Raw genomic sequence first — 14,256 nt, forward strand, 5'->3', positions numbered from 1 at the left:
CTATTTTAGAGTACCGGACGCTACACTGGTGCTGTAGTTGTGTAGGATTTCCCACACAGACTGTACTTTGTGAAATGGAGTAATTAGTGTTTACCTATTCCAGCTTGCACTGATGATGTAAAAATTTGTTCTTGGGTGGTAGATCTTAAAATAGATCAGTATAAATCCATGAGGCATTAGTCAGTTGAGAAGAGAATTCAGACTACTTATAGCATGACTGGTTTTTGCAACAAATTATTTTATATGACAAGTTATGAGTTTGAAATAGAATGACCTCATTCTGTTATTTCTTCAGACATCTCATAAACCTATTTTGGTATCATTTCTTGCTTGTTGTGTTGTTAGGAAAGTGTCTTTATCTGTGTTGTCATGTATGTTTTGACTGTCCGTGTTGTAAATATTCCAAAGAGAACATTGCAGGGGTGTGCTACAAAAGGAAACACTTGGATCAGGGCAGAGTAGGAAGCCAAAGTGAAGTTGGCCTCCTGGAATTAACTCATGGTTTCGCTGCACGTGGATCTTGAGTCCTTGCAGCTCTGTTAAGTTCTTCTTCCCAGAAGAGTCACAGGTGCTGAATGAAGCCATATGCTTGGGGAATAGATGTTTGGCTCTATAAGCAGGATCTTCACGACAATGAAGTGCTGCCGCTGAGTGATAATGTTGTACTAGCTCTTTCCCTCTGCCCCGCTGTCAGCTGTTTGGACCCCTAAGAAAAAGCTCCATAAAACCAAGCACAGAAGTAGGTTTCTTTCTGTTCCACCACTTGCCATCTCTGTGGTTCCGTGCTGGAGAGTGGAGTTACATTGCCATCGCCAGCAGACCCAGGTCTGCTGGCAGCTAGCGTATGAGGTTGGCCTACTTGCCCTGTCAAATTTTGACCCTCTGTGAAGGGTGTTGAGCTGTCAAGATGTACCACTGAGAGGAGAGTACGCCTAAGCTGGGACGAGCCTGTGTCATGAAGGAGACAACAGGGCTGGTTATTGGAGCTTTTGGTCCCTGTTTGCTCCTGTGGCATGGCAGATGCTGGTTATTGCTACTTGGTGTTTGAGGAACATTGCCATGAAGTGGCTGAGTTGCCTGTTCCATCAGAATTATCCTTTGCAGGCTTCTGAGGTCAAAGTTGCATGTGGTGTCATTTTTGTTTGGTTTTATTTTCTCCCTAGTCAATAAAAGCAAGCAATAGAAGGTACTAATTGTAGGGCAGAGTGAGTCATCTGGGAAATTCCTTGTGGACTAGATGATCTCAGAGGTCACTACTAGCCTAAGTTATTCTATTAAGTACAAAGTCTGTACTGGTGCATGTGCCATCGAAGTAGTTGTTTCACTATCTTGGAGAATCTTATTTTGGTCGTACATTCTCATGCATTTTTCTGTTCCATAGAGTGTTTCTAACTCTGTTCAAATTACTCTTTAAGTAGTGTTTAGCAGTATAAAATAGTTGAAGTAGGATGATCTTGTATGTAAATTATGAGCAGAGATTTAAAAACTTCTCGTTGCTAGAGGTTGGAGAATTGCAGTGCAATTATTTGCACTTCTGTCTAGAATCTGTGATGCAGTCAGCTCATGTTGACATCTGCAGTCACAAGGCTGTAACGTCACGGTTTATGCTTCTGTCACTGAAAATTATCAGTTGCTTGAACGTTCTTTAACGTTTTGATGGCTCGGTTGTGGCTTATGGGTCCATCTTCCCATTCAGCTGTTCCTTGCTGGATGTAGAACAGCTGTACCTTCTTTTGACTAAGGCTTGTCAGTGCTACTTTGCTGATGCTCCCCCCCGCGTACCCCAGCAGATCAAAAAATGCTAGATTATTTTACAGTAAATAATTTCTGTAATAATGATGATGATGATGATATTGAATTATAAGGGTTATCAGAACTGGCAGTGCCTCTGATTTGTAATACTAGCAAGCAGTTCAAATGTATAGTTTTAAAAAGCTGCCTTGTTTGAATTTGTTTCTGTTTTGCCATCTATTCAGAGCTGTGGGTTGTTTTTTTTTTTTTAAAGAAACATCTTTTTTGTAGCAAATGGATGATATGTTAGCACTCTTTAAATATACATGTTTGAGTGAAGACCAGTAAAGGTTCCTAAAGGTGAACTGTGAGTGACAAGTCCTACGTAAAAGAGATTTCCTGAGTTTTGGCTGGCATGAACTCAGCTACGTTAAGCCCTATTGGAAGGGGAACACATTCTACTGAATTAGTTTTTTCATAGTGAAAGGCACCCTAGACAGGGAGTTACATACACAGAAGACTTCATGGAAAACCAAATTGCAGGGCTTTTTATCTGTCAAGATGAAGAATATTGCACCCGGTACGGGAGAGAACAAGTTCTGTGCTGCAGTGCGTAAGTCAAAGCGACATCTTGCTCGGGCTGGTAAAATAGCAGTTAGCGAGCATGGTGCTCACTGTGGCCTGTCCTTGTCTTGCAGAAGCACGGTGGTGGGTGCCTCAGCTCACCTCTGAAAATCCACAGCATGTTGCAAGGTGGTGAATTCTGTTCTCATGGTTTCATAATCAGGGATCGGTCTCAGAGGAGGTTCTGTAATTTATAGCTTTAGGCAGCCTTTTGTACTACATCCTGCTCATTAACCTGGAGGAGGAGTAAAGGCCAAGGGTTTAACTTTATTTGGTGTTCCCTGAGAAACGGGCATAATTAGGCAAATTATTTTGAACAAATACAGGTCATGCTCTTTTCGTCCTTTTTTGCCCTCGAATTATTGGACCTTGGTGTAGCTGGAGCCTGAACAGCAGCCGTTAAATAAATTCCAGGAATGAGCGTGAATGCAGTTGCTGAGCTTATTTCTGTGGCACCTTGAAACAAAAGTTTTCTGGCAGCCTTAACATTTTATGCTTTACCTCTGCCAACATTGTGTAAATTGTATTTTTGTTACAAAGATCTCCAGTTGTAGTCCTTTTCTGCCGTGCTGTGGTTTAGAGGAGCATATTTTCAAGATTCCTATTGAAAGTATGTCACGGATTTAATCTCTTATGAACAGGTGTCTTCTCTCTTATCTTTGCCAAAGTGGCAGGAGAATGCTCGAGAGCCTGTGTGGTTCGTGGCTCACAACATGAAGCAAGATAGCGGTGTCCGCTGTGGGAGTAAAACCTCAGATCTTTATTTAGAGTTTTGAGGTGGACCTCCAGGGTGAACACTGGGGACGGGGAGAGGACCTTAACAGTGTTTGTTCTGTATTTTCTTCGAGGCACTCCCGCTTTCTGTGTGTGGTTTGGTTGTTGGGATTTTTTCCCCTGCTCTTGGGCACTGCTGCTTTTCTGGCTGAACAAACACAGAGCTTGCTGTTCCTGCGTCCTCCCACACAGTATTTGCACAGCGGGGTGGACTTCTGCATCTCCTGTTCCCCGGCCTGTGTCAGCAGGCAAGCGCTGCTCATCGCTAGCAATTCCAGTAAAATGCTGTGGATGTAGCAGAAGAAATGTGAGAAGATGGGCTTAGAAAATGGAGATGAGGTTGTGGGAATGGTGGGGAAAATTAACTCAGAGGGGTAGATATTTGCCAAGTTAGAAAAATGGAGAGCAGAGCCTCAATGAAGTAGGGAAAAGGTGGTCATCAGGGAGGTTTTTGAACGCGAGAAGTCGGTGTGTTTGTGGATCTAGCCTGGAATCAAACCGGTGTGGGAAAATTTCCCTGTGGAAAAGTCCTGGATAAATGCAGTGTTCAAAAGAAGCAGGCAGAACATTTTTATATGCATCATAACATTTTTTTCAGATTGTTAATGAAGTTAGCCATTATTCCTTGACCTCAGCTTTATTTACCAAAAGGCTGTTCTAATTGTTTTTCAATTTGAAAGGAACGTTCTACATGGGATTAAAAGCAAGCAAATAACCCTGCTAAGAAAAACAACGCCGGTCCCATTGCTCCCCACCCTCTATCACAAAAAAAAACCCAGGCCTTTTTGCCCTAAATTTGTACCTAAAAATTCATTGAAAAGGCATCATATAGTTTTTTTTGGGGGAGTGTCCTGTCACTATTGTATTTACAGGTGAAGCTAAAAATAAATAAATTCATACAGATTATGGTTGCACATGAAGGAAAAAAAATTCATGTCAATGCTGTAATAATTTGTGTATCAAAAATGTACACAATAACTAAAAAGTGTTATGCTTGGTAAGAATCTGAGTTGCAGGGTTTTTTGTTTGTTTTTTGAGTAATAATTATTCTTTATTATTTTAGTACCATGGCTACATTTTATTCTGTAAAGCAAATCACTGATGTAGTGAGGCTCTGAAGTGCCAGGCTGCCTTCTCTGGATTTTAAATTGTTTTTTTTTGTTGTTTGTTTGTTTGTTTTTTTGCTGGCCTCTCTCCTCTCCCATGCACCCATACCTGCCTGGAGGCAGCAGTGGCGCGGAGCGGGCAGCTGTGTGGCTCTCCGGCCGCTGCGTACTCCATCCCAACGTGTGGCTGGGGCCTCCCACTCATTGCAGCACCCAAGCATGCCTGTGTGCAGCCTGTTAGGAGCATGGCGAAGCACCCAGAGGGAGGAGGCCACCTGCTCTTTTTCCGGCAGAGGAGGAGAATACATGTTTTGCTTTCAGCTCTAATCAGAAATGTTGAATTTTTGCTTTTTGGCTGCATGAGCTTGGGGTCTTAACAGTGCTTGTGTGGGTAGCAGCAGGCATTGCCTCCAGTGGTTGTGATTCCCTTGGGATCTTGCAAGTGCTCTTTGAATGGGTTTTATCACCTGAATTTGCATCTACTTTTTAATAAAGTGTTTCACTTATGAAGTTCTGTAAAGTTGCAGTGAAGTGTGGGGGCATTTTGAAGATGTTCAGGCTGGAACATTGTCTCTTTAGAGCATTGAAAAAGACCCCACACAGCTGCTGCCATAACTTTTTGCTCTTTATTTAGCACCGTGAATATTCAAAAGCAAAAATCCATTATTTTGCTGAACTGCAGGGATGACCGTGAGACCTTTTCCCAAGATTTAGCTTCTAGCATTAAAAAGGGGTATAGATAGGAACCAAATCTGAATGTAGGATGAGCTTTGGGCACCCCTGGAAAAATGAAATTGATCTCCCTGATGACTGCTCTGTGTGGAGTTTGTGTTGCCTTGTCTATGTTGCACAGTAATTGTATGCCGGAGTTGGTGCTGTAGGTCTTAGGCACTGTATTTGCATATGAAATGAAAAATTACATAGAGCTTAGTCACACAGAGAATTGCTTGTATAATCAAAAGCTTGTTGTATTTTCAGTTGTAGCAGCCTTGATATTTAGGTTATTCCAAAACTCCTAGACAGTGCTGCAGTGAAAGATGACATTGGAAACCAAGGCTGAAGGGAATGCGGGAAAAACATTTACCGTGTTACGGAGAGCATCTTGTAAACGTCTGATATGATGTAAAAATTTCTGTGAGCCTTTGCCCTGCAGATGTAATCTGGTTATAAACAGTGTCACGTTAGCTAATCTATAGTCTGCTCTTACAATTGAGTATGCAGAATTGGGCCATGATGGTTGTGGGTGGCTTTGACTTCCCCAGACCTTTCTTGAGGTTTAAATCTAGCCATTTGTGACTGACAGCTTACTGATGCAAAGTCTGATCCTGTATAATGTCAGCAGGTTTCCCAGCTGTGCATGCTGCTTGGTTTTCTCGTGTGTGGAGCTGGGCAAATCATTAACTCTGTTACACCCCTCGGAAAAGGGGGTAGTGGTGTGGTAAGGGTTGTACCTCTGGCTGGCCCCACCTCGCATGTCTGTTCGTACGGGGGACGGAGAATGAAAAAATGGCACAAAGAGAAGGGCAGTACTTAAATTTGCATGCACAGATTTATTTTTTGTCCAGTTAAGGGCATCCCTTGTAGATTTACTGGTGAACAGGCTTTTTCTAATGCCAAGAAACAGCGCTTGCTTGTTTATTGAATCTGTTAGACACTTTACACACTGGAGTAGAGGTAAGGTAGGGTTACAACTTTTAGTCTGCTCTGTTCATTGTAATTTCTGCTAGTTCATTTCTCTCTACTTAAATTTAAATGAGTATGTGCACCATGAAGTCCAAACAGTTTTTAAATAAATTGAAGATTTCATAATTGTGTTTAAAAAACAAAAAGGCATTTTTCCGTTCCACTATGCAAAAGAGCCATGCAAACCAGAAAGGGAAGTTAACATGATTATGCAAAACATCAACAATTCCACAAAAACAGCACCCCCCAACCCAAACCAAAAACAGAACTCCACAGCTGAAATTCAAAACAGGGCAAAAGAAGCCAGATGAAAAAGGTGGTGCTTGAGGTGACAGAGGGGAAAGAAAGGAAAGGGATACTGTTTGCACAGCAGTTTAAAAATAGATTAGGAATTGTCACTAAAAATAACCTTGAAAAAGTTAAGACTGACTGTGGCTGTTCTATTCATCTGGAACAATGCTCCTGGAGTTACTTCTGTTGTTCTTCCTGATAGCTGTTCTGTTTAAAATAAGGCGTTCTGTGTTCTGGAAAATCATTTTTGTTTGGCCTTTCGTTTAGCTGTCCTTCCTTTTTGACTTCCACTTCTGTTTTGGACAGCTAATGACTTTGTGCGCTTCTGCGTGGACAGAGGCACTGTCAACTTTGAGAGATCCAATTTGTTCTAGCGATCTTATCCTTCCAGTAAAGCCTTCAGATTTTAATGCAACGCTATAAGCGTGAAGTGTATCCCTTCTGCTTCCTATTCTGACCTTGCGCTTTTGCAGACGTTTGCATTTAAATACCTTCTACCACTCCTCATACAATTACTCACTTGACGCAGTGGCTTCTTTGTCAGGTGATTTTCTACTCGTGATTAACAAGACTGTTCTGTATAGGTTGCAAACTTCTGGAGGCTTTAATAGCGCAATAAAGCAAGCCCTTTCAAGTAATACGTCCTTAACAACATAATAGACAAAATGAACAGTAAGTAGTATCTGCACTGAATAAGAAAAATAGTCTGAGGAGTGACTCTACAACTGCTTCAATATCTGAATGTGTTTATTGGTCGAGCAAAAAGAAATGGGAACAGGTTTCCCAGAGAAAAGCCTATGAGACTTGTGCAGTTAATGTCTATGTTTTGGTAACTGGCTACTGCAGACATGTTGCCTGTTAATTTTATGTGGTGTAATTAGTGAAGCATTACAGAAAATAACTGTCGCATGTACTTTTCAGGTCTTTGCAATGAGTTACCCTGGCTATCCCCCAGCAGGTGGATATCCACCAGCAGCCCCAGGTAAATTGTTAAGATGAAGTAAACATTAAATGGCAGTGGTGGTCCTATCTGGAGTGGAAAGGTGGCATGGATGAAGAACGAGACTGCAGAGGGTTTTCTTTACTCGCTGAAGCTTTCTGTGCTCTCTTGTTAAGTCCTGTGTTATCTTGGCTGGGGATTCTGATTTATGTAATATGGGTGCTCTGCCATGTGCTCGTATAAGGTCGATTTTCATTCATTTCAAATGAAGCACACAGCACTAGGAGGTGGTCGTAATTTGACCAAAATCAATAACTGTCAAGGAAGAGTGTCCTGTCAGTACTGAGTCTTGAAGACAGCTGGTGAGAAAAACAAATACAGGGAGAAATCAGTCACATGATTTAAAACCATATCCCACAAAAAAATAGGGCTTTAATTATGACATTGTCCCCAAATGCACTATTCTTAGACAGAAGGTTGTTTATGGAAGGGAGAGGACTGTTAAAAAGGATATCAATTATAATAATACAAATTTGGTGAAATATGTAGCTACTGCTTGGTAACAGGGTGAACTTGATAGTTATGGTAGTGAAGTTTACAGTTGTTAGTACTGTTGGTGGAAAGAAAGTCACATGGGTATGGTGAAATGTGGAGTTAGGCAAGCTAGCTTGGGAAGGGGAAGCAGTGTACAGTGAGAAGCCAGACTAGCCTGGGAGGATAAATCCTATTTCTCAGCAGAGTATTCTGGCTTAGACTGCGGTGCAGGCAAGACTGTACTGCTGTGTGCAGCCAAGTGTTGTGACCTGGGTAGCTGCAAATGTACTGTGTCATGCTCTGCAGATATCTCTCAAATTAGCAGCCCCAAAGGATTTAATTATATTTTCCTACTGGAATACTCAGATAACTTTGTAGTTTAAAAGAAACTACTCTCTAGTCAAAATATGGTGTTTACAGTGTTAACTCTGAAATGTTAACCTTCAGATGTGTTTATAGTTGTTTTAAATGAGAACTTACAGATTCAACAATAACATGATTGGAAATATCCAGTGAGGCTTCTCTTTATATCATAATTGCACTGCTACCCTGCACCTCTTCAGTTGATTATCCTTCTCCCAAACTGCTTGTGTTGAACAGACATTCCATTAGAAATGTAAGTAGTAAGGAAGAAGTTCATAAAGGTGTCATTTCTTGTTTCAGCACAACTGTGTTTGATTTCAGGTAGCAGTCCTTGGGGTGGTGCTGCCTATCCACCTTCAAATCCACCTCCAATTGGGCTAGACAACGTGGCTGCCTATGCCAGTCAGTTCAACCCTGGCTACATGGCTGGAATGGTGAGTTTCTTTTCATTTAATGTGTTTTACTGTCACTTCCTTAGGTGCAAAGATGTGTTTCTGGCATTGCCACTGAGAAGTTTATCACTCGAGTTTTGTGCCTTCATATATAGTCTGTTTAGGTGTTGATATCGTCTGTTGAACAAAGCAGTTACTGCAAGCTACTCCTTACTTTAGGAAAGCGGACCACTATTTAAGTCTTGATTTAAGAGCCTATCTTCAAAAGTCATGGATGTAGAAGTAATGTAACTTGGCTTTTGCTGTGCAGAGGGGTAGAGGAACAGACTATGAATACTGAGTATCCACTGCTAATATATTCACTTTGGCAAACACAGTCCACATTGTGCCTATTACCTGTATTTTGGCCAGGCTGCATAGGAACAAGGCTGTGTAATTTGAGGTGTCAATGACTCATCCCTGAAAAGAATATGGGATAAGCTGTCTCTTATAAGCACAGATGTTTAACAGATGGCAGTAAAAACGTTTTACATTGATTGAAGAAAATGGAGACGTTTCCAATACAACTTTTTTTTGCATAGGATAGAAGTGAGTAATGCTTCTGACAACCTAGTCTTCAGAAATCTGTTATGCTGTGTAACGAATGCACAGTTTGGAGGAGGACATTTGCATTATAGATGCCTTTCTGAGGCAATGATTAAACAAAGTGAGATGGCACCCAGCAGTCAAAATGAGCAACAAACTATCTAGGGTGCACTTAGCAATATCCACAGCACTAGCTTCTGAGAACACTGCAATCATCAAATGTCAGTTCTTCTGGTTCCTCTGTAGAAGGGGGCCTGAGCGCGTCATATGGGAAGATGATATTGCATGTGAAGTGGAATATCTTTGTGGCAGTTTCTACAGACATCTTTCCAAATGTAGTCCAGGAACTCTTGCTAATTGTAAACTACTAATGCACCTAGTGCATCATAAAACAGCCAGAGGGTGCTCTGCACTCAGGTGAAGCTGTGGTCATGTAAGGCAGCCATGCACAGAGAAGGGTTAAGCATAGTTTTGTGTTGCTGGGATTAATTGGTGAAAGTTTTCAGAATAAGAGGTGTGTAGCTGTTGGTGCTTTTCTGTGACAGTGATGTGTAATGCTGGATGCAGTGGCAGGTGTGTGTCTGTTGGTTCTGCTTCTTGATGTATGGCAGCTGGTGATTACAGTAAAGCAAGAGTCAACTGAATAGAGGATTTTTCCATCTTGCTTGCTGGTAAGACATGATTACTGCAAGGTTCTTCTACGGATGCTGAACTACCTGTCCGTGTTGGTGGGGAGGGACGCTGTATTGTAGTAAGTGAATTACTGAAACTCAACCGTTTGTACACCTTCCTGTCTCTTGCTTTATTTGCTGTCATTGCAGGCATCCAACCTGGCAGAGACCTTTGGAGGGACAAACGTACCGCAAGGCATATATCCTTCAGCACCTGGGGGTTATCCTCCAGTCCCTCCAGGTGGCTTTGGGCAACCTCCATCAGGACCACAGCCCTCTTACGGAGGGTATCCTCCACCTGGAGGAAATCCACCATCAGGAATGCCAGCTTACCCGGGGTACCCAGGCGGTCCCGTGCCCGGCCAGCCCACACCACCGCCTGGTCAGCAGCCTATGACCTATCCAGGACAAGCACCAGCAACTTACCCAGGGCAGCAGCCCATGCCAAATTATCCATCAATGCCCTCTTACCCAGGAACGACAGGGCCTACGGTCTCTTCCGTAACAGTAAGAGTATTCAGTGTGTTTGTTTTGAGGTGTGACCGTGTATGTGTTTCTTTACATTTTCTTTGTGTATACAGGTGTAAACCAAGCCAAAATGGAAAGGGAAGTCATGAAAAGAAGTTTGACTAAGGAGAGATGGATTCTTTCCAAATGCAAGCACTATAGACTCATGTGACTTAAAACAAATACTGTTTTACCACATTGTGGTTTAACCTGGCAGTCGGCAACTAAGCACCAGCTTGCTTATCCCTCCCCATCCTCCCCCAGTGGGATGGGGAGGAGAAGTGGATAAAAGGAGAAACTCATGGGTTGGCATAAAAACACTTTAGTAAAACAACAAAGGACATACTAATGATAACAGTGAATATGCAAAACAAACTATATACAGTTTTCTCACCACTCAGTGACTGATTCGCGATCAGACCCTGAGCAGTGATCACTGAACCTGGGAATCACGGATTTGCGGATTTCACAAAACTCCTGAAAAAGACCAAACTCCTGGGAAAATTCAGACTCCCAGACAAGAGAGGATTCGAACTCATGGAAAAGAGAAGAGCAGAAAACCTGTTGTCCCGCAGCCAGCCCCCATTCATAGGCTGAGCCTGTGGTATGCAGAATTTCCACTGGCCAGCTTGGCTATCTGTCTGGCTGTGCTCCCTCCCAGTTCCTGCACACCTCCTCATCAGCTGAATATGAGAAACTGGAAATTTCAGGTCCTTGATTTCTTAGCAACAAGTGAAAACATCAGTGTTATCAACATTGTTCTCATACTAAATCCAAACCACAGCAGCTACTGGAAGGAAAATTAACTCTTATCCCAGCCAGAACCAGGACACCAGCTTATCCAAGAAGAAAGATTTGACGTGAATTCAAATTTAATGAAATTTGGCTTTCCTAACTTAACAAAGTATTGCCAGTTATCTATAAAGTTTAATCAAACCTTAATTAATTGGACAGCAGATTTAATATCAGTGAACCTTCTTGACCTTGCATTTTCTCGTAATTTGGGTATAGAAATGAATAAGTTGTTTAAGGTGGGGGCTTTTTGAGTTCTCTCTGTTACTTTTCTAACAAAAAGAAAAAATGGTAATAGTGGTCATCTTTCCTAAGTAGTAAAACACAGTCTTTCACTGATGAGTACTAATATGCAACTCAACTTGGTCTGATTTTAGCATGGAAACCGTGGCACCATTACCGATGCACCAGGATTTGACCCTCTGAAGGATGCAGAAGTCTTAAGGAAGGCCATGAAGGGATTCGGTGAGCAGTCTGTAGATTTACGTTTCAGTTAAAAGCAGAATTGCAGCTTTGATTCAGCAATGGCTTTCTCCATTGTTACATGTGTGCTGAGTGGCCTAGTTGACGCATGGTTGTCCGTGATTGTCAGAAGAATTATTGGAAGTGCATGTAGGCGTAAACAACGTTAAGAGTTTGGTATTTGGTTGTGCAGTGTTTTTTTTTTTGTATTCTTACTGTGTTTGTGATTGGGAGTAGAGCTTGAAGTTCTGTGGTTGTACACAAGAGGAGATACTGTAGATGGATTAAAGGGATACATGCCCTTTGATTGGGTTTACGAGAGATAGGGTCAAATTGAAACAGAAGGCTGAGTCCTCACATGATGTGCGTGCTCATTCTGTGGTGTCTGTGTACATGAACAGGAACTGATGAGCAGGCGATTATTGATTGTCTTGGAAGTCGTTCGAACAAGCAACGGCAGAAGATCATCCTGTCCTTCAAAACAGCGTATGGAAAGGTAAATACATCACATCACAAGAACAGAGGGAAGAAGAAGTAAGAGCCTGCATTCCTTCACTGAAAGTCAGAAGACTTAGTGTTTGGGAAAAAAGATTGGAAGATGCTTAAGGAGAAGATGGTTCACAAGTCATAGCCTATTTAGGGTTCTGCTTTTACCCACTCTTGACTTTTATCCATACTGTTTCAGATGAAACATTCAAAGCAGTTTCTTGGCTAAATGGTTAATTTGACTTTGGTCTGTGTAGTCTATTTAGTTGAACCTTAATTACCTAGACGTACATGTTATGTTATGCTGGTTTTAGTGTTGTTAGGTGGAACAGCTTTACTTTGAAGATATATTATTGATGCTTATGCATAAAGAATTCTGATTAGACTCCACAATTTGCGTACTTAAGTTTGTCAATTTTGATCTTTATGCTTTTTTCCCTTGGTTTTTACTTCTCATTAGGATTTGATCAAGGATCTCAAGTCTGAGCTATCAGGTAACTTTGAGAGGACAATCTTAGCAATGATGAAGACACCTGTCATGTTTGATGCTTATGAAATCAAGGAAGCTATAAAGGTTTGTGTAGGAGATACACACTTATAAGATAAGAGGAAATATTTGAGCTGATAGAATTTTTGGTAGTCATTTAAAAGCTTGAACATGCATTCCATCCTCTCCGTCCAGATATTCAAGCCACTGTTTGATCTGTACCCTGTTTCTTGGAGGTATATGATAGTAAAATTGAGAAATGTCATTCTCATAGGTTAAAGGTGAAGACTATTTAATAGCTTTGTGTTGTAACAACAATATATTAGTGAATACATACACAAAAAAAGACAGAAACTGAGTGCTAACAGGCTCTGTGCTGAATTTATTACATACTCTTGAGTAAGCTGCTGAGGCGGCTTTCTTCTAAGCCAGCTACTGCATGGGGCACCTTCATTTCTGGGTTTTTGCTTTGAACTGTAATGGAAGTGATGAAAAAATAACTCAGCCTAGAGTTTCCAGTGACTTTACACTCAGTGCTCCAGAATAGTTCAGCAAACCAGGTTCATAAAGATTTTGGGCAGGGTGTGCCGCCTTCTTATCTTTTCCTCCACCTCAAAATTGTATTTTCCTAGCCCATACTGAACCTTCTCTAGAATATTAAAGAAGTATTGTGTGCTTTCTCTTTAAAGCAATCAGACTATTTTATAAGCATTTAGGTTTTTAAAATAAAAACAGGTCAAACATTTGTATTTCAAGACAGTGTTTAAATGAAGGTGAAATAAATATTTCCATTACTGAGTCAGTACATATGTTTGTGTTCTTTGGCCACAATTTTGAAGTAGCTAGGAGGATGAAATAGTATTAGCTGTATTGTAATTGCAACTGCTATCTATTAGTTAGTGAAAGTTACCTATTAGAATTAACAAATTCATCTTCAGTGGTAGAAAAAATTGATTCTTAAATGCCTAAAATCTGTTGCAAAGGATGACAATTTAAAATAAAATTTTGTTTTCATAATTTCAATTTGTATCTTTAATACGTATCTGTGTCTTGGAAACATTAAGTAGCATTTAAACTACTTGCTTTGACTTCTCCTGTGACCAGATTATATCCTGAATTTTATTTGATTGTATAATTTTATTGCATTTCTTTTGTACTAGGTTGCAGAAGTGAGATGAGACTCTGAAGAGTGTGTTTTCTTGTTATGCTTTGTTTTAGGGCGTTGGCACAGACGAAAATTGTCTCATTGAAATCTTAGCTTCTCGCAGTAATGAGCACATTCAGGAACTCAGCAGGGTCTATAAAGCAGGTTAGATTTGTTACAGTTCCATCAAAATTTTCTTCCTTTTCTTCCTTAATCAGTGACTGACAATATGAATCTGGGAAGTGAGCAGGGGTGTATGATTATTCATGACTGTGTCTCCCTTCCAGAATTTAAGAAAACTCTGGAGGAAGCAATAAAAAGTGACACATCTGGACACTTTCAGAGGCTTTTAATTTCACTTTCTCAGGTACTTGCATGCCAGGATTTTGGAGTTTGGGGTTTGTGTGTGTGTGTTTGTAGAGTGGGGGTTTTTTGTTGTTTGGTTTTTTTTTAATAAGCCCACCAGTAAAACTTTTGTATCTTCACATTCTTTCAGGGAAACAGAGATGAAAGTACAACTGTTGACATGTCTCTTGTCCAAAAAGATGTGCAGGTCAGTAGAAATCCTTCATCGTTTTGAAGTACAGTCAGCTCAATACACTGAAATTTGACTGTGTGGTTTCTGCCTACTCTTAGTTTTGAACACCTTTTGGCTTCTCCTGATGTAGTGCTTATGTTTTGGTG

The 14,256-nt window shown here is 41.0% G+C and overlaps 1 protein-coding gene across 2 annotated transcripts in view; it reads left to right on the forward strand.

The window, feature by feature from the left end:
* The window catches only part of ANXA11 (annexin A11), a 36,441-nt gene that overhangs the window by 14,524 nt on the left and 7,661 nt on the right, over positions 1 to 14,256 (forward strand). For both annotated transcript variants that reach the window (XM_075422961.1, XM_075422962.1), the window contains 9 exons: positions 7,131 to 7,191; positions 8,368 to 8,480; positions 9,845 to 10,201; positions 11,371 to 11,458; positions 11,857 to 11,951; positions 12,402 to 12,515; positions 13,647 to 13,737; positions 13,860 to 13,939; positions 14,069 to 14,125. In XM_075422961.1, the coding sequence (XP_075279076.1) occupies positions 7,140 to 7,191; positions 8,368 to 8,480; positions 9,845 to 10,201; positions 11,371 to 11,458; positions 11,857 to 11,951; positions 12,402 to 12,515; positions 13,647 to 13,737; positions 13,860 to 13,939; positions 14,069 to 14,125 (1,047 nt within the window). In that variant the 5' untranslated portion in view covers positions 7,131 to 7,139. The remainder of the gene's footprint in view (positions 1 to 7,130; positions 7,192 to 8,367; positions 8,481 to 9,844; positions 10,202 to 11,370; positions 11,459 to 11,856; positions 11,952 to 12,401; positions 12,516 to 13,646; positions 13,738 to 13,859; positions 13,940 to 14,068; positions 14,126 to 14,256) is intronic.

This window comes from Opisthocomus hoazin, chromosome 6 (assembly GCF_030867145.1).
Source record: "Opisthocomus hoazin isolate bOpiHoa1 chromosome 6, bOpiHoa1.hap1, whole genome shotgun sequence".
Taxonomy (NCBI): Eukaryota; Metazoa; Chordata; class Aves; order Opisthocomiformes; family Opisthocomidae; genus Opisthocomus; species Opisthocomus hoazin.